At 40.0% G+C, this 27262-nt stretch overlaps 1 protein-coding gene and 1 long non-coding RNA gene across 2 annotated transcripts in view; both read left to right on the top strand.

Moving 5' to 3' along the window:
* Positions 1-6052: 6052 nt before the first annotated feature.
* Positions 6053-12198, top strand: LOC148413706 (uncharacterized). The gene is made up of 3 exons (XR_015867650.1): positions 6053-6119; positions 10648-10827; positions 10900-12198. It is a non-coding gene; the product is annotated as an uncharacterized LOC148413706 (long non-coding RNA).
* A 3364-nt stretch (positions 12199-15562) lies between these two features.
* ahnak (AHNAK nucleoprotein) overlaps positions 15563-27262 on the top strand; it is a 31610-nt gene continuing 19910 nt past the window's right edge. Inside the window, exons 1-5 of the mRNA XM_088430696.1 lie at positions 15563-15729; positions 21917-21980; positions 26415-26475; positions 26559-26715; positions 26805-27022. Coding sequence (XP_088286822.1) covers positions 26559-26715; positions 26805-27022 — 375 coding nt within the window. The 5' untranslated portion in view covers positions 15563-15729; positions 21917-21980; positions 26415-26475. The remainder of the gene's footprint in view (positions 15730-21916; positions 21981-26414; positions 26476-26558; positions 26716-26804; positions 27023-27262) is intronic.

Below are 27262 nucleotides of genomic sequence, written 5' to 3'. Positions count from 1 at the left end.
TGGAAGTTTGATTTGTAGTCTGACTTTAACAGCTGTACTCTTTGACCTGGCTATTGCTCATTAACCTATTTTATTTACAAGTCCTGATTCGATGAGAGATTAAAACCTCTTCCCAGACAACCAGAATAGACCACGATAACCCATATTAATTCAATGGCCATGTGTAAAATCAATGTTATAGTTATACAATGGCTTTGTGAAGGTAGCAGAGCCTGTTGCTTTGTTCAAGACTAACCCTAGTGGTTTGCATTTACCCTTTGACAGTGCATCTGTGATATCTACCTACGCTGGTGTAGTTAATAGTTTTTTTTTCTACCCAATCAAGCTCATATAAGATAGTAAAGTGAGTGTCATAAATACTTACTTTGTAATTCAAACTGCATAAATGTTCAGGTTTTTTTTTTTAGACCCTAATTAACCTTTGGGTGTCTGGGGCGTTTTCACTAGCCTGGCCTTATCACCCAGTGGCATCAGCCCTATCCATACATATATAAAGAAAATGTGTGTGGGGTGCGAAACTACTCTGTATTTTTATGAAATTTGAATATGAATATTTATTGTTATACAATAATTACAGTATTATGACTTGAAGACTTGCATCTTGGGAGTCCAGGTTCAGACTATCTTGAAGTCATTGAAAGGCTTGCAATTGTCATAAATTGGCCCCTAACGCCACCCGTGGTTTTGGGGTACCAACACAAATTTCTATTGTGCCCCGTTGACGAGTTGCCGTTGAAAGGTTTAATGTAGAAGTCGGGGGACTTGCATGACAGTACACTGGGTTTGCAATACGTCCAAAATGTACAACATTTTCCATTTTCAATGGCAGTAAATGAGCCTGACATGGGCTAAATTTGACATCTATAAGGTGTACCATGCACCTCTTGACCTCCCGTTTGCAAGCATTTATTTAGAAGGGATGGCAACATGGAATATTGAAAGTCATATTTTGACAACCTATGCAATATTTTAGCCTCCTAGTGTTTTTTTTTTTTTTTTTTTTTTAATATATATGCTTTGTCTTTTATGTCACGCATCAAAAAGCCCGAGCTGGGTCAAAATTTCCCCCAGGGGTGAAAAACATGCCTGCAGCCATGCTATGTAGTCTCGACGTTTATTGCACCTCTCTCTTCCGTCTGCAGGTGGCAACCAATACGCACTTTTGAAAAGCCTTGTGACTGGCTTGTTGCCATGAGACAAAACAAGTTTTGCAATTTGCATAAAACCATGGAAATGTTTGTTCTGCAGCAGTTTGCTTTGGCATTGCCATCACTTTACACTCGAGCAGTATAAAACAAGCGTCATCTGTCAAAGGTATAGTTCCTTCCTTTTGTCCTTATAAGCAATTGAAGTTGAAAGTGCCATAGCTCCAAAGGATTTCTTTCAAAGAGCAAAGTCTCAATCATGTTTTTTTTTTTTTTTTTTAACTGGTAAAACCTCTGGTCAGACTGTAACTTGATCTATTGACAGATCCAGACCCGTGCTTTTGAACCACACCCAGTTGTAGTCAATTCTTGAGACTGGGTACAATTTGAGAAGCGACAGAAAAATAACATCTATTCAAATGAGTAACTCGTGATTAAAGCAAACTTCAGGAATTTGTATGTGACCAATGAAAACTGCCCAATCGAGTCCCCGCCCTCCACGCAAGCATACACACACTCGCATCTCTCAGACACACAAATACACACCACCTCACATAACCCAAATGACACGCGCATGAAAAAGCATCCCACAATGACTCTGATGTGTCATTTTTTCCAACCAGCTCAGAGCAAATCCACTCCAGTGTTGGACCAGAGAGGCCATTTTCATTTGCATGGAAGTCGGGAAAAAAAAATGGAAATGTTCCAATATGACTCACTCATCCTGTGGATCATAGTGGACGAGAGAGGAGGGCCTCTGTAACTTGAGCAAATAACTTCGCCCACTGCATTGTAGTGGCCGCAACAATACCGGTGGCAAATGGGTGTTGTTACGAGCGCCTTCCCGTCGTACAAGGAAACAAAGTGAAATCAACACAAGCATACACAGATTTTATGTTTTTTGGCACAATAACAGCAAATAGCTTCACACAATACCCCGGTTCCCATGTATAGTCACTTAAGACATAAGCGTGCCCTGAACAAACTCGTTTTGGGCCAATAGCAACATTTAACCTTTTATCGTTGCCAGCCTTTCTCCCCCATGCTGATTCGGACCCCCCCCCCCCCCATCCTTTCTCTGCACACTTTGACCACACGAGTGACTGAGCGGCGTGTTTGCCTCCCCAAAATCAGTTGCAGTGTGGGGCTCCCGGGGAAGGAGGCGCACAGAACGCGGCTTGTCGACTAAACTACTTCAAGTCCTTTCATGGTGGTCGCCCCCTCCCCCGTGGGAACTTCAAAAGCGAAGAGCATCTGCTTTGACAGGATACACCGTGAATTTATCCAGGTCGAAGCCACTCCGGTCTGTGACGCTGGTCGGCCTTGATTTTACAGTCGTATCGATTGCACCTAAGAAGAGCAGAAATATTCCACGCAAGGTTCAAATGATCACCATCCTATGATATTTGTATTACAGTGCGTCGGGAATGTATTCCTTTTTTTTTTTCTTTTTCTTGTATTTGTAAGTACCCTGTTTGTGAAGTCACGGTTTGATTAACAGGCAGGGAACGAAAAGCAAAACAAACAGCTCATCTTAAGAGTAAATAGGAACAGATTCTTTGACTAAAGGTGAAAATAGCAAGAGATTCTTTGTCAGGCGGCTCGGTGGAGCAGCGGTTAGCACATCCGCCTCACAGTTTAAATCCACCCTGCTCCAGCCTTCCTGTGTGGAGTTTGCATTTTCTCCCCGAGCCTACGTGGGTTCTCTCCGGGTTCTTCCAGGTTCCTCACACACTCCTAAAACATGCATGGCAGGTATACTGGCCATACAAAATTGTCCTTAGGTGTGATTGGGTATGTGAATGGTTGTGGGTGTTCCCTGCCTACTGCTTGAAGTCAGATGAGTCAGGCACCAACAAGCGTGTGACCCTTGTGAGGACAAGCAGCTCTAGAAAACGGATGAATGGATCGATTCTTTGTCTTAATGTGAAAAAATAAAGAACCCGAATCTTTTAGTTCAGTTTCAATTCAGTTCAGGGACCACATTCACCAAAATCATCATCTCAAGTCAACGGGACCAATATCATTAAAGCCTCATGAGTTTAAAGAAGATATAATTTATTTATTTATTCGTTCATTTTGGGTTCAAATTAGTCCTGTTTTTGTTCAGATAAGTACACTACATTTTGGAAGGGGGATGTGGGTCACCTTTATTGATGATATATCCATCTAGAAACCTTTTAAACCTCACCTGATTTGTTGAATACAATTTTCTGATTAATGGAAGGTGTTGCTTTTGCAATTTACATTTTTTCTTTATGAGCTTGACCAGCTTCGACCCCCAGAGGAACTGGTTCTGGCCCGATGGTCATACTTCTGACACCGTTGTGTTAAACCGCACCCCCAAAATGGATTTGTTTGTTGGTTTGATTCTATCTGACGGGCAAGGGAGAGGCTGTTTCAAAGCTACTGGAAATCGCATTTGTACAGTGGTGCTTTTTTGTCTAATGTACAGAACATAGAAGGTAGGTATTTGCTCATTTCCTGTTACCTTTTATCAGGGAACCTGAATAATTGTCCCTACTTCTGATTTTGATCATTTATTCATTTGTGGCAAATGGCTATTTTTTAATATAAGGCAAGCGTTTATGGACGAAATGAATCGGAAGCCAGACCTGGCTTGTGGGCCTTGACTTTACGCTATATCTTCACAATGCTCTTTATGGTCATCTGCTGGCAAATTGCAAATTACTTAAAGTGATTATTCTACTCTACACATTTCCATTTGTGATTACAACCTTAAAAGTGAAAGCAGAAAAAAAGCAGTGCAGAAAGGTGACCTAGTTAGCAGTTCATCCTCCCAGTTCTAAGGTTTGATGCTCAAACCTCTGCTCTCATCCTGGATCAAAACAGGGTCAATTGGGATACGATCTAAACCGGCTTCAGAAGGTCAATTCATCGCAGATGCCGTTAGTATAGGAGCTCCTTTTCTGGATCATTTTATTACCATCAGAGATGAGAGACTTATAATTAGACGAGGAATGCGCAACTTTTTCCTTCTTTTAAAAAGCTGAAGCTGCGGCTGCTGGCCCTAAATAGACATGGCCTTCCCCCTTTTGACATGTTTAAGGCCTCGACCATAGGCTTTATGGCCCGTAGAAGTCAGTTGGCGCAGGAATGTCTCCAAGTGGACAAAAACAGCTCTTAGCCGCGCCACACATGCACAGAGCCACCCTCTGAGTTTTATAGAGGCTTCCTCACGCTGGAGTTTGGGGTTGGGCTTCGAGATCCCACTAAGCACACAAACATGCTCAACTTCAGGGGCAATTAGCGCAGGAAAATGGATCCTTACTCAGCATTTGAGGGCTTTAGCCCTTGATGCGGATCCACAGATATTTCAATGGTTAAGCAATGGCAACTAAGGACTTGGACAAAGAATGGTGCGGGAATGCATATCCAGGGTTGAGGAACTGTATCCCAGGCGAGAAAGTAGCCCCTATATTGTTTTGGGGGGCTTTTCTCCTCCTTTGTGCGCTCAGAGCAACACATTTCTCCGTGGCACTTAAATGCAGTGTAGCAATTCAGCACCGGAATTCAATGAGGGAGGTCAGAATCGATTTTGCCAAGGGGCGAAAAAACAAAGCCCCAAGAGAGCAACGAAATACTAAATGAAATAGTAGCGTTACTAAAGCAGACGCTGTTACATAACGAAACTAGGTGTTTATTTCTCGGGGCAGTTTGTCTTCCCTTGCAGTGTGAGAGTACATGATGGGCGGGAGGCGAGGCAGAGGTACAGTGGAGGGAAAACAGGCAGCCCCTGCTTATTGGGATGTGAAACCCCAGAGTTGCCTCTAGCTCATATTACTCGAATCTGAAGGTGGAGCATGCCGACTTCCACTGTCACAGGAAAGGAAAATACAGTAAAGGCGCTCTCTCACTGAGTATTGATGTAGACAGTGATCATAAAGTGTCATCACCTAGCTGTAGTTTAACAAATACTACACCGAGAACACATAGCGGTGTCAACAATAGCAGCTTCCCAGACAGTTTGTGGCTTGGGCGTGTACTGTGTGTTCAGTCTTCAACTTGGGCCGCTGGTTATAAATCCTGCCTTGAGATTGACTCATGACCAGTCCTGGTTATACCACGCCTCTCGCTCAAAGTCATTTGGGCCCGCACCCCCTGTGAGGACAAATGATAATTGATAATTCCACTCATTAAACAACCAAGCGTAATCAAGCGGCCCACAGTGCGCCGCTGTTCTTTATTTTAATAGAGGAAGCTCATGTAAGGACATATGCTTTTTCAGACAGCAAATACTACGACCCTCACGTGTAAACGCTTCACTTCTGCTTCATGTATGGGCTTGCTGGTGGTTTCATCCCACTCAAGAGGAAAAAGAATTGGGGTGTTGAAACATTTACAGTTATGAGTGGAATGTACAGCCCGGGAAGGTGCCTGCTTGTGTAGAGGAGCAATGCTTTCCACAGGGTGAAACAAACTCTTGCAAAACCCCAAAACACCCACACATGAATCATGACTTCAAAGGTGTTAACTGTGAGTGGTTTATCAGGCATTATTGAAATAGTGGCTCGCTTTGCAGGTTAGTCAGTCAGTTGTGACCGTTCGCACGCTTCAGAACTCTGTGCAGATACGTCAATCTTAATGCTGATATGCTAAATAGAGTAGTCTAGCGAAAGAGGTTTCTCACTAACTTCAGAACTGGGCTGTGGATGTGGTCACACAAGCGTGGCCCAACTTGCAAAGGGAGGGGTGTGTCTGTGTGTCATCTCAAAGACAAAAAAAAAAAAAAAACAGTAAAAGGCGGAACCAAAGTTCCTTATTACAAACTGCTTTGCGGCATGTGATATTTATCCATACACATAAAGGGCATTGCTATGGAAACAACCCAACTAGTACCTGCCCCCTTGCTTATTTTGTTGCTATAGCAGCCATCCCAGAATAATCTTCACTCCCTCCCTTGCTCTTCCCTCGTGTTTGTGAGTCATAACTGGCTGTTGAAACCACAATTCAGTATGTCTCCTTTTCCTCACATTCTTTTGAATGCCCAAGGACCAACTTTTGTGAATCATCTCTGCGCGTGTTTGTGTTGGGGGAATTTCCAGAAAGATACATGACAGATACACAACAGTGTTACGTTGCTATGGTGATATATGTGACGTAACCCGTCCAACCCAGGAGTTCTAAAATATGAAGTTGAATTCCGCGCATTGTCATTAGGTGTCATTGATTCGGGCCCATAGTAATTGTGAAGTTCGTGATTTTCGCTTTTACTTGATTTTGAGGCGATCCGGCATGTTTGCGCTGTCTGCTGATTCACTGCGCTTCAGGGCACAGTGGTGCAAAATCATGTGTGTGTAAATGTTCCATAAAAGGCAACAAAGATTGTTGCAGGAGACGCATCGAAAAAAGGATTTTTGTCTTGGTGAATGGCCACATTGATACTGTACTTTTTGTCCTACTTTTAATTGCAAAGACGATCAAGAGCAACACATCTTTTGTGCTAAATGACACAAATTCAATTCATGTGAAAAATAACCCTACACACAATGTGGGTCTGTTGGACAATTTGGGCCCAATAGATGACAATGAAAATCATTCACTTGATAATTGGCCTTCTATTAGTCTATTTGAATAGATGATTAATGAAAATAATTTACTTGATGATTGGGCTTTAATTATCAAGTAAATTATATTCATTTTCATCTATTTGAAGCCCAATTATCAAGTACTTTATGTTCTTGTTGCAGGCCTTTTGAGAGGATGATGATACATACAGCTCCAAACGCAGACAAGAGTTTTACAATAAATCTCCCATGGTTTAAAGTAAATCAAGAAAAAGAAACATTTAATATTCTCCAATGAACAACAAGCTTGATTACTATGAAATACAACACTAAAGTTGAACCGCATGCAAGCTAGTGATGCAAAATTAAAAGGAAATCGGTTTACCTTCCCTCACATAAAAAAATCTTTGAAACTGACAATAATTGTCTTTGAAAGCGACCATTCCGAATATGTTTCGTAATTGCAGAGCAATATTCCTTGAAATCTTGAGTTCCTTTGGACATTTCCAACAAAAAATATTGCTGAAAGTTTGAAAATAGGTTAAAATAGTATGGTATGAAGCGAACTCGATCAGTTGTTTGACCTAAGGCCTCGATCATGTGTCAACCCCTCCCGCCGCAGTTTGATTTATTTGACATACACATTGATTCATTCAGGTCACATTTGCACCACTGTTTAGTATCTTTGGTGTCCATCTAAGCAATGCTTGACTAAATCTGTTTGTCACCACGGACAATGATGCATTGTGTGTGAACATCTTAAAGCACTGTTGTTGTTGCACTCAATTCAGTTTGCAGAGTGAATGAGGACTTTCTCGAAGTATTCCAGGATGAAAAAGTGATACTTTTAGGACGTAATTGCATTTCAACTCAGCTGAAAAGCAGCAAACAGGGCACATTTTACTGTGAGCAGGAATCTTAAAAGGGAGTGTTGCTTGTGGTAATCACAAGTTTGATTTGGTGAGGTGCCAGGGAGCAGTCTTTTTTTCACTTTGTGTTGATCTGATCAACAAAAAAAAAATCACAGATAACACATCAGCGTTACCTATTTGAACATGTTGTGACAAATAGACTGTTGGTTATAAGTCATATCATGTTCTTGAAATAGGGTGTATCATTTTATGTTTTTGGACCTGTGATTGGCTGACAATAAAAAATAAGCCAATTTCATTGACTTCTACAGTACATTAAACAGAAGTGAAACATTTTCAAAAGGATTCATCTCTTTCATACCGTCAAAAACTGTTCTGGAATCTAAGTTAATAAGTAATTATATTTTCAACTGGATTCGATAATATCTTAAAATCACACCAAACATGTTCAGGAATGTATGTAAATAGTTTCAATTTAGGACTTCAATCCATAAAAGAATGTGCGCCACGGTTTTATGGTTCCGAATTTTTTTTTTGTTCAAGTGCTGCTACATACTGGTATCTGAATCATACAGAAACGTTTTAAATGATTTTCGTAATTAATATTTTGTTTGATTTAGCCATGTCAAAACCCTTTGAAACAATGGATGGGCCAATCATTTGTTAGTCACTCTATGTACTGTTTCTTTTTCTCTATCTTTTGAAGGTCATTATGCAGCAAGTAAGAGTAATGACTCATAAACAGGCTTTTTGTCTCGTGCTTCTCAGCTGTTTGCTGTGACAGCACTGATAACTTAAAGTTGAGCTCAGACGATCCGTTGTTCTTGATTAGAGAGTTATCATCCGCCTCCTCAGTCAGACATTTCGATCACAACAATATACAAACAAACAAATCTAACAAATAACACGTTCGGGTTCCTTTTTATACGCAATACACGTTTGATCATTTCTTATATTCAGATTGCAATTCTATTTTCTTGTCTATAAACATTTTCAGTATTGCAGTTTTTAGGACAATGAACAAACGTAGTATTTCTGATTGGCTTTAACGCTGTAACACAGTCCCAGCCAAAATTCTGTAAAAAGTGTATTTAGTCACCCATGTAATTAATTCCCGCTTTATGATTAGTACACAGCTTACCTGAGCAATTAGCATGGTTTTGACATCCTAATTACGTTTTATTGTCATATGTATAGTATTATTATACCACACAATTAAATTCTTATTCCGTTTCCTTCCCAGTGTAGCAGACGACATTCCATGTTCGAGCAATAAATTAATACCAAAACAGTGGTGCTAATAATGTAGTGCAAATATTTTGTAATGCAAAATATTTGTGCAAAATACTATTTATGCATGTAGTAAGAGGCAGATTAGTACGTGAGAGATTTGTTGAGAATCCGGGGTGGCTTGTGGGTAGAAGCTGTTTGCCAGCCTGGCAGTCCTGGCCCTCAGGCTCCTGTACGGTTTACCTGATGGCAGCAGTTGGAGCAGATCATTTTGTGGGTGTGTCTTGTCCTTGATGAGGTTGTGTGTCCTCCGCAGAACCCTGGTGTGGTAAATCTCCTGCAGTGAGGGTAAGGCTGCTCCACAGATGTGCTGTGCAGACTTGATCCTTTTGTGAGAATGATACTTCTAAGAAATGCATCTGATTTTCAACCATCGAGGTTATGAATACTAAACTAGTACCAAAACTAGCAGACCTAGCTCGCAAGACAAAGTTTGTTGTTAGCTAGCTGCTACGGTGTGGGCAAAAACTATTAGAAAGATAGTGCTTGTCAGTTTTGCTATTCGTTGTATTTTGATGAGGTGCAAAATCCAAAACCGGCTTTTTCCAACCTTGAAAGATATGGAGCACATCGTCACTAATGCTTTCACCATCAGATTAATCTTTGAGGCTAGAACAAAACAAGCACCAAATTGAGATAGTCATAAGATATTTTGCTTCGATAGCTGTTTGCTCAAAGAGAAAATTGTTCCATAAGGTCATATTCTGGAGTTCAATATGAGTCCAAATTTGATCCGCATGTCAGCTAGCTCTCATGCCTGATTCAACAGTTTAAAAACATATATATCAATTGAATTATCAGATTGGCATGCGGTATCAACTTTCTGCAATGGAATGTTTGGACTTCTCTTTATCTTTATGCTTCTGGCAGATATATAGATAAATGAATCAAGTGCTCAGCTCATGTGTGCGCAAACAGCCCCTCCCCAATCCCATCTTGATTTTCTCTCCACTGCTGTCTAAGCTGTCCTGTTTTCATTGTAGCCATGATCATGAGTGACTCAGACTGAGTCTGAGCCAAGTTATTTGCACTGCTTCAGGATGGCCGACACACCTACGACCATGCAGGAAAACCACCCATTTCCACATATCCTAGTATTCAGCTCAAGTGACCTGCCCTAGAAATGGTCCTAAACTGCAGTACACAAAATCCCAGTTTGCGCAACGTTTATCTGCTGATCCGATCATCTAAACCCCACTGTTGAATGATTTCAGTGGGTGGGGATCAATAAAGGCTGACTTGCATTTAATTTGTCGTTTTAAACACACATTCTTGTGAAACGGTAAACAGAAACGCTATCGCCATTTTCAGCAAAGATGCAATACAGCCATTGTTTACCTATGACTTGTTATGTGAGCATGGAAATCTTGTGAAGAACCTCGTTGCACAAAGGAGTGTGCACGTGTCACAAAAGTTGTCCATCTGGAAGCCACAATAGCTCTGAGCTGAAACAACTGTTCAAAGGGCCACGCCTTGTGAGCGAAAACGTCGAACGGAACTGAACAAACAAGTGCAGTAGCACAACAACAAAAACATGTTTCTCGTTTGGAGCAACGTAAATACAACTTTGAATTTTCTTGATGCAATTTTCTTTCTTTTCTTGTGTCAGGGGTGGGGTTCATATGAAATGTAATAGTGTCATTATTTTGACTTATTTAAAACGTGTTCTTTGTAGACATGGAGGGCAATTTAGATTATTCTTTGTTAATAAAACATTCTTAATCTATATTTTTAGGGGTGTTAAAATTACATTTACTACTTTTTTCTCATGCTTTGAACCCCGTGGCTTATATTTTTCTTTTTTTTTACCAGCCACCAGGGGGCAGGCTCTACAGGATTCTATGAAAGCAGCCATTAAGAAAATAAACTCAAGACCAGCTGTGATTCCTGGGGGCACAACAAAATATTTGCAGCCACTGGACATCATCGTTAATTGTGAATGGATTGAGTGCAAAGGGTGAAGAGGAAGATAATAGCACCCAATAAATTCTGGTAGGCTTTCGATCTGTTACTTGTGATCAATTAATTTCAGTCAGAGTTATTCCATCCATCCATTTTCCACAGCCACTTATCCTCCCTAGGGTCGCTGGCTTGCTGGTGGCTATCCCAGCTGTTCACGGGCGGTAGGCGGGGGACACTCTCAACTGGTTGCCAGCTCACTGCAGGGCACAGCAAGACAAACAACTATTCACACTCACAACCACACCTAAGGGCAATTTGGAGTGTCCAATACATCTATCACGCATGGTTTGGGAATGTGGTCGGAAGCCGGAGTGCCCGGATAGACCCACGCGGGCTCAGGGAAAACATATAATCTCCACACAGGATGACCAGAGCAAACTGGATTTGAAGTTGTGTCTCTGAACTGTGAGGCAGACGTGCTAACCACTCAGTCAGAGTTAAAGCATCACAATTTTAATTGCGTTAATCTGATTTTTAATCCAAAATATTTTGCTTTCTGCTTTCTGCTTGCTGGTTAGATCAGATTTTATGCATCGAGCTTCTTGTGCTTGACTTGTTGAGGGTTGCAAACAAAGGACAATAACAGTCGAAAGTGGACACTGATTGGCTGTCATTGTGTTTGGCATAGCCTGATAGGCTCTTGTTGTGGGTGGGAGGGCAATTTCTAGGGCAAAATGACAAAGTGAAAAAAGAGGAGCATGTGAACGTCGTTTGCCCGTTGGATGTTAATTTTAACATAAAAAAAATCCCCCCGACCACCTTTGACAAAGGCCGAGTCTTTGCTTGCTTACCACAGAAGCGGCTCAGTTTAACCTAACACATAAATGCAAAGCAGCCAGTTTCGATGGCCGCCACTGCTAACTATGCCAACACAGACGATAATGTAGCTCTTGGCCAATCTAAACTCAATATCAGCTCACGTTTGAGCAAGTTTGCAATTGACAAGACAAATTATGTTTTATTTTAATGGTATATTCTTATTATTTGGTGATGAAAAGAAAAGAAACAGCACCATTTCTTCTGATAACTAAAGGTTGCGGCCAGCACTTGACTCTAGTCTCAAATAAAGCAGAAGGTAAATGTTTATGAATGGGTCTGTTAAAGTCTGTTAACAAAAGATATGGCTGAAGCCAGTTTTTGTTGTTTTACATCAATCTTTTGTGAGAAGAGATTAACTTGATCAGTTCATTTCAGGTCCCAATTAATTAAGCTCAATTTTTGTTTCATATTTCTGGGCAGCAATAACATTTTAAGCCATAACTGATCTTCATAGATGTACCTCAGTTGGTTGCTCTTTCAGTCACACTTTGTACAGTCAAATATTAATACCTGAAACAATAACCACTTAGAAATAATGATAAAATGATGTGACAGACGCCGCTCTTGTTTGTGGACATTAGCATTAGCATTAGCAACAAAGTGTTATGTCGTTAACGCTGAAGCCTTGAAAAATTTCCAGTTGCGTTTTCTTGTATAATTTGCCACTTAATTCACGTTGCGCAATGTGTTCACCAACTTACTCATTGAAACTCCTTTCGGTCAAAGTCCTGCAGATTTGCAATGTTTATTTACAACACAGCTGCAGTCCAAGGAGTGGACAAACTAGAAGTGTGGCTTATCTAAACTTGCTCTGTAGCTTTTATCTCAGCATGCACACCAATTCGCACACAGTAGCTTCAGTCCTTCACACTGTCTCTAGAATAAAAATCTGCGTTCTTGTGATGCAACAGTTTTAGGGCAACAGTCTTAGGGCAAGTGTGTGTGTAGTTATGCCACTCCCTACTGTGTCGCAGCAAAGACACAGTTACTTTATGACTAAAAAAACAAAAAGAAGAAAAATTGGCGCGACTCATGGACAAGAGGTGTTTCAAGGACAGTCAACATTTGATTTGCGGCGTACAATCTTAAATTTAAACTGAACACTGATAAACACTTAAGGTATTATTTAAAAGCCCAGGAGCTCTATTTCGGCATGCTGATACTGGTCATGATTCCAACACGAATTTGGTACAATGTTGCCTCCGTGTTACTTGTCAAACTGAGTCATACATAATACTTTTATCTCCCAATCCTAGTTTTGTTTCTCCAAACTTGAAAGTGGAAAACGTTTTAGTTTAAAGATGAGTTTGAGCTTGCTGAATCTGCTGGGACTGGGTGTGACACAGGGCCTCGGCCCAAAAAAAAGTCAGTGTCTTGGATTGCTGTCTGAAAGAAGTGGGAGAAAATGCAAACCATGTGAAGGACAAGACATTTTACAGTGAATTTTGATTGGCCCTATTAAATTTGCACCTGTTTCAAGATATGTAACTGACATGGGAACAGGATTGTGGTTTGCTTTTTTCTTTTTTTGATGGTGTCTGCCTTGAAACTGTATATTATTTTGTATTTTATTCTTTTACCTATGTGTTCATGTTTATTTTTTTCCACATGTTTGAAATAAACTATAAACTAAACTACAAAATAAAAAACAAACTAACTGTCTTTTGAAAAGGCTGTAAGGGAAGAAAGTTACAGTGCTGTGCAAAGTTCCTTGCTGGTATGTTTTTACGGAGAATCGCCAGAGGTACACAAGCGCCAATAGAAATGTATGCCTGAAAAATGACAAGTAAAACATTATTCAGTTTGGTTTTCACAAACATATGAATATGAAATAAAACCCAAATTCCCAATATAGCACTCAAGTTACATAACGTGTTTTCACTGCTAATGTAACAAATTTAAAGCTCAGTACGATGCCCATTTACTTTTGCCATCTAATTGAAATGTGAAACAAAACCTTTTATTTTGATTTAATTTGGACTCATGACACAAGAAATTTGATTTCGAATTCAAATGACTGTAGCTGCTATTTGAAGGCCCTGATTGTGTTTGACTCCATGCAAGGAAACCAAAGCTGCTTTATCTGAAAAGAAGTAGTGTACGTCACATGTTTGGCATCGGCCTAAAAAAAAGCCAACAATCAAGGTTACTGCAGACTAAAAAAACATTGCTTTAGTAAGATGTCATCCATCCGGCCATTTTCTTTCTTCGTATTTATCAGGTAAGCATCAATAAACTCACCATTATGCTGAATATACAGTAGCTGTTGTAAATTGTTTTTCCTTGCAAAAAAAAACAAAAACAAAAAACAACAACTCTGAACTCGCACAGCTTATTCATGCTCGGCGTTTGGGCTTCATGCACTGAATCAGATTTGATTGCTTTATTGTCTCATTTGCAAACCTGTTGCAACATATTAAGCCGGATGGGTTTGGTGCATACTGTATGAGTCAACCCAGATAGCAAAATACTAGTTGCACCTTATGCGGGTGGGCTAATATTGACTTCTAAAAAGAGATTTCTTTTTCATTAACATTATGGGTTCTTCCCATTATCCGACCAGGTCTCCTTATAAAAAACAAGGCAACATGGCAAACATTTTTTAAAGTTATCTATGGACTTTTTACCTCATTTCACCAGGCTGCAGACAAACCATTAGCAACACATGCACACTTATAAACAATTTAAAGCATGGGCTTAAAATCATGGCCTATGGGTGATCTGCAGTGATGAGGATATTTTGTGAGCCACGGCTTGAAAACGAAACTTAATGGTATAATTTTGTCATATATATATATATATTTTTTATTATTTCAGTTTTTTGATCACTTATGGACTTACAAAAGATACCCTAAGTGAGAGAGAACTTTCCCAAATGCTCCAATTTGACATTGATAAAGATTGAGAAAACTGGATTAGCTGAAGAGTATTTTTTTGTGGAATACTTTCTGCAGACCAGATGCAAGTATAATAATAATAATAATAATAATAATAATAATAATAATAATAATAATAATAATAATAATAATAATAATGTAACATTATTGCTAAATAAAAATGTTGTTTTAGGTTGCTAAATAACACCTTTTCTTTAGGTCCCTGGGATAAGCCCGGGAAGGAAAAATGCTCCACAAAATTACATGGTTACGCTCTCTCTCTCTCTCTCTCTCTCTCTCTCTCTCTCTCTCACTCTCTCCCTCTCTCTCTCTCTCTCTCTCTCTCTCTCACACACACACACACACACACACGCACACACACACACACACACACACACACACACACACACACACACACACACACAAGCGTTTTCACAATCAGGTTTACAGCATGTCTCTGAAAATGAGAATTGAAGTATTGACAAATTCTAATTCTGCACTTAATTCCATTCAAAATGATATGTGATTGATTACATTTTGAACCTTTTAGTTGCTGGAAAATAAAGTCGAGTCCTTAAGGAGGTTTGTTTGGGTAGAAAATTCAAATGTTCATCATTACAGGTACCTCAAAACTGATCTCTGTTTCATAAGCCTGGTTTTGTGCGAAGGGAAATTTGTTATGTAGATATTTTTACAGTACTGGTGTCAAAATAATATGGTTAAAGTTATCCAAGCCTTGACTCTAACCACTTTAATACATCAACAATTGTAAAGTTACAGTATGTTATCATACTGTACCTTAAAGGTTGACGAATGCTTTCTTTTTAGCACAGCATTGTTTTTGCTATGTGTCTTCAAAGGCCTCCATGTGGAGAAGTAGCTTGCTCCATGGCTGCAAAGGACCACTCCCTCGCACTGATCCCCTCCCCTTTGCAAACCAGGAGCCCAACCCAGCACCCTATCCGAGCACTCTGCTCAGCCCAGAGGAGCAGCCGCACAGGGAAAAAAAAAGAAGTTAAAATCAACTCAGCAGAGAGAGGCGGGAGGGAGAGCCAGCTGGGGGGGAAAGAAAACGCCCTGGAAACTTTGCTTGATCGAAAAGTTGGAGAAGTTATAGAATCTCATCAGACAAAGTTGAGAGGCGCTCTTCTTGGGCTGGAGAGAAGGGAAAGACGCCAACGTTTTCAAGGATGCTCAAGCTTGTGTGAGGCTTCTCGGGCGCAACGTGTGCGCGCAGGTATAGTTCAGTTTTTGTTCTCTTCCTGAAAAGTTTTGCATGTTTTTTATTGTTACTGTCATCTAAACTTTGCCTCAAATGATTATCATCACAGAAAATGGTGTAATAATTAACTTAAAGTGACAAACCTGGCAGTCCAGAATTCCTGTCATGGTTGAGTTGGCATTTGCATCGAGCGTGCAAATCACTTGTGAATTTTCATGGGGCCGCAAGTTTTTTTTTGAATTTCTGGGTAAACAACGTACAGAAATTCCTGTTTTAAGTTAAAATGGAGCAGGATTCAAAGGTGGGTGTGTACCCGCAGGCCTCTCATGAATGCAGACGGCTGGAATTGCGCACTTCACTTTTCCTTTAACTGCGCAACAGCGTGTGAGTCAAAGCCTTTTAGTGCATAAAAACTGAACTCACTTTGGTATTTACCGCACTGTCTTTGCATTGGGATTTTTCTTTACCAAGCACACAGATACTTTCTAATACTATCCAAAAGTAACATGTGGCTCAGTGGTTTTCCAGCAGTACTGGAGTATTCCTTAGACTTGATGACAGTTGAATAGAAGAATGGCTGTCAAGATAAGAGTCAAATTGCCTGTGTTGATCTTATCACTTGGTGTTTTCCTGTTGTCTGTCACCCTTTGCAAAGGGTTTCCAAAGCAAAGGCTTGCAAGGCATGTGGACGTTTAAAAAGTCAAGTTACGCAGCCATGCGCGTCTGGGTGTGGATTCCTCTGCTTCGCCTCTTTCCACCCCCTCCTTTTTCTCTGTCTCACTGTGTTCTTCTCACAGAGGCACACCCTTTCTACAGCTGAAATCACCATGCATGTGGCAAGTCCACCAAAATGACCCAAAACGTATCCTCAATTCAGGCAAAGGAAAGGAAATATACTTTTTTAATGTAGTTTTACCTGGTTTGGTTTGCCAAATAAAAATAATTATAGAAAACATGAAACTCAGTTTCATTGGTGTCATCATTAAATGATTTTATTGTAACGTATCCCAACAGCCTTAATAGGCTTAGCAGAACCTTTCAGGAATTATTTTTCATACAGTAGAAAGCTTATACAAAACCGTTTTCTTTTAGTTCAGAGCTAACTTCTATAAATGTCTTTCTGGCAGACTTTTTAGCTTTCTAAGTTCCTCCTGGGTCTCATATTCTGGGTTCTTGGACAGGGTGGCTGAGCAAGAGGGATGAGTGGAGAAGGCGAGAGGAAGAAGGGAAACGGGTGTACGGAGGAGGGAGTTTGTGAGGGGATGGGTGGGCGGAGCAGGGGTGGGGGGTGGGGGTGGGGGGGGGGGGGGTAATGGAATGCAGTGGTTTGGAAAGACAAGCTAATTGAAACCAGGTTTGAGGCATAAAGGGGGAACTAAGACTTTGCACGTTTGTGACTAAGATGCTTTTCCTGTGTCCAGACATTTGGTAAACTTGTTTGCGACATCTTTTCAGCGATGCTTCAAAATATTATCATCCGTATCAAATTCACTAAAAATGAGAGAAAGCGGAGAAACAGACCTGCGACAAGAAGTCACTTTTCTCTTCTTGAATTCTAGCAAAGAGTAAACTGTCAACGTGTGCAGTTGCGTGGCTCTATCCTGCCACACCCAAAAAAACATTTCAGTGCACTGTTGCTCTTCCCTGCATAATCTTTGGTCTCCACGTTATGTGTTGCAATGTTGTAAATGTCTGGAGTTTCTTAAATTGCTCCTGTCAAAGTGATTGACTGACATAGGCCGCTCACAGAGCCAAATGGTCCTGTGGGGGCGCGGGAGAAGGGTCTTATGTAGTGTACTTTGGCAATCGTGCTTATGGAATGTCATAATTCGTGTTTTACTTGGTGATAATGTGGTGTGAAGTATTGTATAACACATGTTGCTCCGAGACAAGGGTTTTGTCTAGCATGTACCTGCATGACACAAGAACGAATAAATGTACATCATAGATTGGAGGTGATGAAACTCTGAGAACTGGTTGTGAAAGACTCCCCAGTGAACCGGGCCTCGTTCTGGCCCCAGGCAAATAGCGTTTGTTTAAAAACTTGTGTCGCTTAGCAATGAATTGACACACAGACCGCATTATGGTGTCATGTGAAGTTGTTGAATATATTTTCAAGGAAAAGCACACTCTTTTGCATCCAGTCCTGACGGTTTGATTCTGTCACAGGTTTTGGCAACTGTGCCAACCATGTGACAACGTGTATCTAACCCTACCCCAACAGGGCAGACCGCTCAACTGATCTTATTTGCATTTGTTTATTAATACCTCAACATTCAGTAAGACCTCAAAACATGTCATTACAATGATGATGATTATAATAATAATAATAAATTGTTGATGTTATTTTTATTATTAAATGTAAGTTAGAATTGTAGATCTATATCATAAATTAATGGATGATCCATTCCTTAGCCCAAGCTCACCTTTAAATACTGTTAATTCATTCTCATTCACAAACAATGTCACGATATCATCCTTAAGGTAGAGGTGACCGGCTAGTAGAACAAGACATGCTTGGCTTTTTTTGCTTTATATTCTTTTCCTATTGCATGGCACAACTGTCCAAAAGGCGCGGTAGGAGCCAGGCTGAACGGAAAGAAAGTGTTCTCGAGTATACTTCCTCTTCCTTTTCCTCTGTTGGCTCTGTTGGGGTTGTGATAGGACAGCGCATCAGCCACAATATTCTTGGACTATTGTAGCGGCTAAACTTAACGGAGCCCCTCTATCTATCTATCTATCTATCTATCTATCTATCTATCTATCTATCTATCTATCTATCTATCTATCTATCTATCTATCTATCTATCTATCTATCTATCTATCTATAAATATATATATATATATATATATATATATATATATATATATATATATATATATATATATATATATATATATATATATATATATATATTGTATATGTATACATACACACACACACACATACTCCACAGATCTGCTAGGAAAATGCACTTTTACAGAGGAAAAAAAAACAGATCAAATACACACAAATGTGTCTCATGAGGAAAGTTTTCTCAAGCAGCGTATAAACATGTAACCATAGTGTGTGAAGTTTTTAAAGGCCCTTCTAGACAATCCAGCCTGCAGCCACTCCCTTTTTGTCCATCTATGGCAGGAGTTTGGAATGTCTCATAGTGTCCACAGTTTGCGTTGTTTGTCTTTTCGGAGAAGGAAAATGATTTGAAAGGTGTGGTAATACATCTGTCGTAAAACAAAAATGATTTACATACAAAGCCTTGCGAGCCAAATCATCTCTCATGAGGGAAGACATGCTGTAGGGTGTGTTTTGTTTACTTCAGTTTGTTTTCACGCTACTAGCCTAGGTTCAAAATTACTTGTTGGATTTTCAATAAAGATTGGACCAGCGTAAAAAGCAGATCAAGGATTTGTTTAATTTTATCAAGCAGCAAACATTGTTTTCTGTTTGATTAAAAATTGTTTGCAAACATTGTTTACTGTTTGGCTTACTTTTTTTTCCCAAGTAATCAAAAAAAACAATTCACTTTAACTTGTCTTTTCCAAGACGTTTTCCAGGTCTTGTTTGCCAGGCTTTCTACATCAATAGAAGTCTAATATCTATAAATATACGTACCATCTGAAACTATGCTTGCAATTCTGCCCTCCTTTTCACCCTTTGCTCTCCAGCTCTATGAACGGACTTGCACTTGTTCTTGTTCCAATGGCAGCTGTGATGGACACAAGCAAATCCTGACTTAATTATGAACTGTGTAATGCTGCAATGGATCATGTGCAGAAGCCTCACATGATATCTTGTTGTTGTTGTGACACTCTCGCAATGTAATGTGAGCCGAGTTGAGAATCGCGCCTCTCTGCTGAGATTAATTGAGGATTTCTTTTGGTGTTATTTATTTTTTAAAAAGCCTTACATCCTAATATTGCATAAATGGACAGGATGGAATCCATCCAGTAAAATCAACAGTTCTTGACAAAGCCTTGGTGTTTGGAAGGAAACACACCCTCTCAAACATGAACCTCAAGAGAGGAAATTCAATCAGAGGTACTCCCACCTCACATATCCAGCAATGCAAGAGAAAACAATGAAGGCCTGCCCTGCATATATCTCTATCTTCAATTTTATCTGTTGATGTTCCTTGTGTCTAGCACCTCTTTTATCTCCTTCCAATGTTCTAACGTCTACCAAACTCACAGCATTTTTAATAAGCGGGCGAGCTGGCGTCAGCGGGCAGGCTGTGTTCTCATTCAGGACTTGTGGTTTGGTTTAGAGATTCGGTATTGAATGTTGACTGGAGAGCACAGAAGAGAACCACTTATCTTGACGTGCATTCCTTTTTCTATGCGTCACACATGCATACCCTATCTGTATGTTTGACGGGATAGGGAACTGAGGCCTTCTCTCCTTAGTTGCGCAATATGAGAACAGGGAGTCCATTCTGTTTGACAATAATTTGCTACCTCCTTTATTCTTTCTCTTCTTTTGTGGCCTTTATTTCCGCGCTTTGCCAAACCCTATAAAGTGGCTTCCTCACTTACACTTGAGCTGTAACCACGGTCACACTGCTGCTGTTTTGTGTTCATCAAAATGATTACATTTGGCGGTTAAATTGACGTGAGCTGACTTGAATCCCAGATTTATTTGACCTACTGGGGCTGTATGAGCCACTGTGGTACAGATGTAGCCAAAAACGATTCGATAGGACCCAGTGTTTGAAAGTGTGTGCTTGATAGAAAGTAACGTGTGAATGTGTGCGGTGTTCTTGTTTATTTAGGCAGAACCTACACAGTGGGTGTGTGGTGGACTCACTGTAGGAGGTGGGAGTGGGCACTCATGCAGGGTGCAGGGCAGACGGCACAGAATAAAGCTCGAGTGAGGCAGAAAGAGAACATTTCTGTGGAGTTAGTCTATGCGGGGAGAGGCTGGGCTCCCTTCCAGCTGGCCCGACGGCTCTATCAAGGAATGTGTGTGACTGGAGCCCTGGGTGGGGCCATGCAATGAGCTTCTCCCTCTGCAAGCATAGCAGAGGTGAAACAATGCGAGTGGCCTTGCGGCTTGTTTACCTACTGTTGGTGTCCGCTCGTGGTCGTGTGGTCGCCTTCAACAGGCGGAAGTTAACAGCAGCAATTCGGCAACGAATCTCACCAAAATCGAGGCATAACCTCATGGATCTAATGTCTGTGAATTAAGCTTATTTGGCTCATTTAGTTGAATTGCTGCTTGTATAGCAGCGCTCTGATGATTGTGATACAGCAACTAGAGCACAGGATGCAAAGTGTGCACAGCTGCTGTAGCACAGGTCTCCTTACGCAAACAAAAGGACAACTGCTATTGGGTGCCATTTATCTCAGCAATGTCCCTTCTATTTTAGACGAGAGCTCATTCGAAAATGTAATACACACACAATGGGAAAACTACAGGATTTAGAAAGCTATCGGTTTCACCAATGTTTATCTCCAGTTAAACGAGTAGTGATAATTAACAGGTTGGATGAGCAAGGGCGAGGTTAATGATGGAGCTGCACAACCTATTGCGGGCAAATTATTCTGAGGGGCATGTTCCCACTGGTAGATGCTTGCCTTTATTCACATTGCGTCTGCTTCTGTTTGTACTTTGCTGTAACAAAGAGAAGGCTTTGTTTCCAAATGTGCCAGTGGGCTGAAGCAACAATCTGTGTTAGTCATGTAAGAGCTTGGGCAAGTCACAGCAAGAAAACATATTCACATTGCAAAAAAAAAAGTGCAAACGCTTATAAATCATAAGACTGCCTCATTTTTGCTTATTTTGCACTAAATGCAATGTCAACCGAACGATAAAAAGTTGGGTGTATATCTGGGAAAGCCAACTTGTCTTCTTAAACTAGATGCACGGAGATGCTCATCATTGGCGTAATATTTTACACTTTCAGTGATTATTTCCAATAAATTACGTATTGTTGTTCACAACATTTTCTGTATCACTGTGATAGCCGGCCAGACAGCTGACTGACAGTCATTGTTAACTCATTCATTGCCGGCCATTTCCAAAACTTGAAAATAAATACACAAATAAATAAATACCAGACTCTTGAAAGATACTTTTCAAAAGTCTTTGGGATTGAATGAGTTAATTTTAACACATATCTTTGAGTGAATTCTCATCTAAATGCAATGTGTTCATATTATTTTAAATGCATCCTCATCATATCTGCTTTTCTGTCATCAGAAGTCAAGAAAACAAGAACCAACGCATCGGACTGAAGCCCTTGGCCTCGCTTGAGCTATCCGAGGTAATTGTCCTTGACATGATGTCAAAAGGAATCCTCTGTGTACATCTGTTATTGGTCAGGAAAGGAAAACTCAACTTCTGATCCCACCCTCCCACTTGTGCACTCCAAGGCCATCTTGTCAGTGTGACCTCAGAACAGCCTTCCATTATGCAGACAGAGAGCAAAAAGTTCTGGAATGTTTGCTGCAAAGCCTCCTTTGACTCGAGATCATGCCTCCGCCGTTCTAACTCGGACCGCAACCTGATACTTTTGCACCCTGTTTCCTTCTCTTTGCACCCCCCTTGTTCCTCCTCCAGCCACCACCTGTTGGGCTCCTCGAACCCACTTTCCGCTTCTTATGAAACAAATACATAAGAGCCCGCCAGGCTTGCCCATTTCGAGTCAGCGGGGTCGGATGATTTATTCCCTTTAAGTGGAAAAAGGGCGAGTAGAAACCACTCTGGCTGTCTCTGTCAGCCAATTGCAGAGCAGGGAGATGCTGCCATATGTTCTTTGGTCACAGTCTAGTTAATAATGGCTTTTGTCTGGCTCGCTGGCCTGCTCATGCTTGCTCTAAATGCATCCAAGCCACAGCATACGTGATGGAATGAGACTTTCATCTGCTTTGTGCTTTATTTTGCTATCCCCGTTAAAGGATTTCATAAGAAACGTGTTTGTGCGCCCTCGAAATATTTCATAAACACAGCCCACAAAGGCACATTGATGTAGAAAAAAATAGAACAGATAATGAGTGTCATGGTGTGCGACTGCATGCCTGTCTTATGACGAACAGAAGCTTACTCATTGAGAAACAGTCTGCATGGAATTATATGATCCTTTGAGATTAATTTTTACAGAACGCCCATGACTGGACTTAAAAAGTCTACACACCCTGGTTGAAGTGCTAGGTTTTGGGTTCTGTTTCTGAATTTGCAGCATTAATTTTGCCTAGAACCTGTACAACTCAAATGATTTATCCCCCCAAAATAAAAACAAAAACTAGAAAACGGAATCTAACTGGGATGTAGCTATGTGTTAAATTAATCAATCACACTCAAACTCTTTGCAAATTCTGGGAATTTGCCTCTGAGTTAACCTAAATACGATATATTTACTTTTCAAGCAGCATGCTCAAACATTTGTTTTTATTTTGATTGAAAAGTCCCAAAGTGCAAAGTAGAATAATTGAAAAATCAAATTTATTTGGGTTAACTCAACATCACTTTACATGCATGGCAGGTGTGCCGAATCTCATTCAACATGGTTACGTCTTACCACAGCCATATCCAATTGATAAAAAATTGTGCATAGTTGTGCAACTATGTTATTTTCGTTGGTTATTTTTTACACTGTTGAAAAGATAATTTCATTGAGATGCACAGCTTCTAGATCATAAAAATATGTTTAATTACGTTACCAATACCTGGCAATTAAAAGAATGTGATGATTTTTGATACCAACTGTATATAACTTCAGAGGGGGCTCTGTTGAGAGCATTGAAAATATTCCAAACTTACAATACCAAAAAGACGGCCATTGGAATTTTATTAAAGGTTGAAGCATTTGGTCAACCCTTGCGCTCCACCTCCCACCAACCTGGCTCACTCTTGTGATAACCATGTGTTATATTTGCATTACTGGGCTCTTGTTTTCTTCCACTCCCTCTCCATTGAACTCAACAAGTAGCATTCCTCCAGCAATTGCTCGGCTATGTCTCACCCACTTTTCATCTTTTTCCCATCGTTTCCCGCCCTCTGCTTTCTCACTAAAGTTTGTTTCCTCGCGGCCCCTGTTGACGTTAGCCACGGGCCCCTCTCTGTCTCCCTTCCTAGAAATACAGCCGAGGTGGGACTGGAATGCCGCCCAAATATTTTACTCAAGGGGAAGACAGTCTACCATAAAACTGTGCTGTTTTAATCAGTCAGCAGTCTGTGCATGTTTGTCCCTTAATGACAGTAAAAAATGACAATATTTTGCCTGATGCAATGTCAGGAATGTCAAAGACAAACATCACTACGTCATGTGACGTAACTGTCAGCTATTTCTTGCACAGCGTGTAATGAGGGCCTACGGTGAGGAAGTTGAGGTTCAGCATTAGCAGCATCTCATGGAGATTTCCCAGATTCGTCCAACCAGAATGGGATTATTGAAGCAGTCACAATGACTTTAATATGATCTAATTGGGTTTCTTAAGTTGTGTTCTCAAGCAATATAATGACAGTGTCTGTCAAAAAAACATGAGCTTTAATGCCTGAGGTCAGAATAGATTCATATTCCAAGCCTCAGTCAAGGCAACGTGACACAATAACTGAGGGAAAATGAAGAGGATGGATCAGGTTGCAAATGCCTGCAAGTCATCGGCATAATCTTTGGTACGATCCCCTTACCGTGCATTTGCTGGTGCATTGACCCTGGTTCTTAGTATTCAGATCTGAGAGCCTGTGAAAATCTATTTCGGAGCGCAAGATTAATATCGTCTCAAAGCATTGCATGCATTTTCTGTATCCCTTTAGTCACACATGACCCATCTTAAAATGGACGTGTTTATTAGCGTTTTGCACATGAGCAGTGTCCAGGATTCGAGCAATGCTGGTAATTGATCTTAAATCCAATGTCATTCTCAGATGCAAAAGTCGACCGTTTTAATGTGGGACTAATCATTAATGTTTTATTTCTTAAGCTTGAATTCATGTTTACTTTGACTTTTTTTCACATTCCTCTTGTTCTTTGCAGTGTGATGTATTTTTGAGGGACACATTCACCATGTATAATATATACTATATACTGTAATTATTTAGAGAATTATTAAATATATAATTAGGTGGTAAGACAGAGTGTTTAACCAAACTTTCTTCTAATATTCTTAAAGCGCAAATATATCAGGTATCTTCAGAACCTTGTGGGTGTAATTGTCATTGTAAAGCTGTGTGCTGGCCACTAAATATCGAAATTGACCTGACAACATCAGATATGGGTAAAGTTGCTCACGTTTACTGCTAACACTTAATGCTGCTCATTTTTTAATTTGTAAATATACACATTAGGCTCTCGATGCTGTTAGCATGATCATAGGAACTAGCTGTGTCAACATTAACCGAATAATCAATCGTCAAATTGATCAAAAGTTATTATAATCAACTAATCATTTGGAGCAGCTAACTAAAGTACTTCATATACTTCAAATGATTTCAAGCTTTCAATGGTAAATTTTCTCTGATTTCTGTAGTCCTTCTCAAAAGCAGACTGAATTCCTATGTGTTTAATCAAAATGAGACATTTGCTCTTATTAAAAAAACAAACAAACAAAAAACATTCACACACACACACACACACACACACACACAAAGATCAACATTTTCCCTTATTTTCTTACATATTGTGGACCAAACCAGAAACTTCATCGGGAATCGTCATCAATTTCTGGAAACATTTTTGGGCACTTTAATCTATTCCAAAAATAATGCTAATTTGCAGTCATTGTATGAAAAAACTGTAATTGATGTGCTCTTACACCAACAGCCTTAGAAATCCATATCAAAGTAGTATCCCATTGCCTTAATAAGTATACTAGTCTAGTTTAAGTCCAGTTTAAAAAACAAAAAAAAGATGACCTTTATGGCTCTTCTAATGATGTAATAGAGTGGCACATACTGACCACATAAAAGTTAACAAAATAACCAACTCCGAAAACTATGCCTTAGAGCTGCTTAGTTGAAATCGGAATAACCTGTCAACATATTTTCAATCTTTTTACCCTCTCTGTTGACTCCCATATAGAGAAGGATCTGTATATCTGTTTCCATGGTTCAATGTTCAGTGTTATGCCGCTTGGTTTTTCAACCCTGTCAACTTTATTTAACAGACTCTTCTCCGTTAAATGTTGCATTTCCCATGCAGTCCTATGCATGGATATTATCTTCTGCACATTTGAATTTTATGACCTTTGATAATCAAGGGAACTTGTTGAATTCTACTTCATTTACTTTCAGTTATGGTTTGATTATACACTGCATAATCCAGTAACACAAGACAAATGACCACACCCATTAGGTAACAGTACACCGATTATATGAGGCCTTTTTACATTTTGTGACTTTGGGTAAGGCCATACAATGAACACGGTATGCAGCTGTATTCATATGTTGAGGAAGACAGGAACAGGAAGAGATGCACTTGGCAATATGCATAGCCGTTTTTCATCTATTTTGGAAATAGGCTCGTGGTGACATTATAGGCTGCTTTCGAAACGCGGACTGAGAGCTCGTGTTGTCTAAAAGGCATTTACTACCCTCTAGTGTTATTTATTGAGAACTACAAGTCAGATTTTTTTTGGATGGGGGGGTGTTTAAGAAATAAGAAAAAACACTTGTCTGGTATGAAATTAAATCATTCTCGTGTCTGTACATTTGTAACATGTTAACAATGATGATAAATAATAATAATTTCTTAATGCAGGGAAACCAGGGGGTGGACGTTCTTTCCCACGAGGCTGTGAAAACACAAGAAACATAACAAGGTATCGTAGCTAGTTTTGTAGAAGATAAATACAAATTAAAACTTGCCAGCTCACACTTAATATTTGTGTGTCCATATATACAGATGGCCGACGAAGAGGAAACAAGGGAAGTGCTCTTTCCAGACTGGGAGGGTCCAGATAAAACTGGTCTGACCATCGAACAGACTCGTGAAGGAGAGATCTTTGTAAAAGAAGTGAAAGGAGAGTCACCAGCAGCACGATCTGGGAAAGTATATGAAGGTATTTTTCAAAAATTTTATTTTATCTGAAAAACCGGCCTCTCTACTATCTTTCTTTCAGACACTCATACATTTTTTTTTTTTTAATAGGTGACCAGATTGTGGGTGCAACTATCTATTTTGACAACATGAGCTCAGAAGAAACCGCTGAGCTGCTGAAGACACTGAACCGTCACAAGGTTGGATTGAAACTACAAAATAAAGACAAATCTCCATGCTGCTCTCCCCTGAGTACACCATGCCGTTCGCCATTGGGTACATTGACATGGGAGGGGAAATTAGGAAGCACCAGTCCAGACATTCTTCTCGTGAGTCTTCCAACTCTTCCTTTTTTTTCTGTCTACTATTGAAGCCATTAAATTATGTGGTTGAATCACTTAATGATATTGGATAGTTACTATTTCAATTAAATATTTATGAATCCCTAAAATATACAGAATTCTATATATTTTTAAGCATTTACAAAGCCATAACACCTGGAAGAGCCACATGTTTATTTACAGTCTCTATTATAGGTGAAAAATGTTCTAGTTGAAAATCATCTTTTG

Source organism: Hippichthys cyanospilos, chromosome 13, assembly GCF_059441005.1.
Source record: "Hippichthys cyanospilos isolate Australia breed blue-spotted pipefish chromosome 13, RoL_Hcya_1.0, whole genome shotgun sequence".
NCBI classification, from domain to species: Eukaryota; Metazoa; Chordata; class Actinopteri; order Syngnathiformes; family Syngnathidae; genus Hippichthys; species Hippichthys cyanospilos.
The sequence above is the reverse complement of the archived record's forward strand: the minus strand, read 5'-3'. Positions and strand labels throughout refer to the sequence as shown.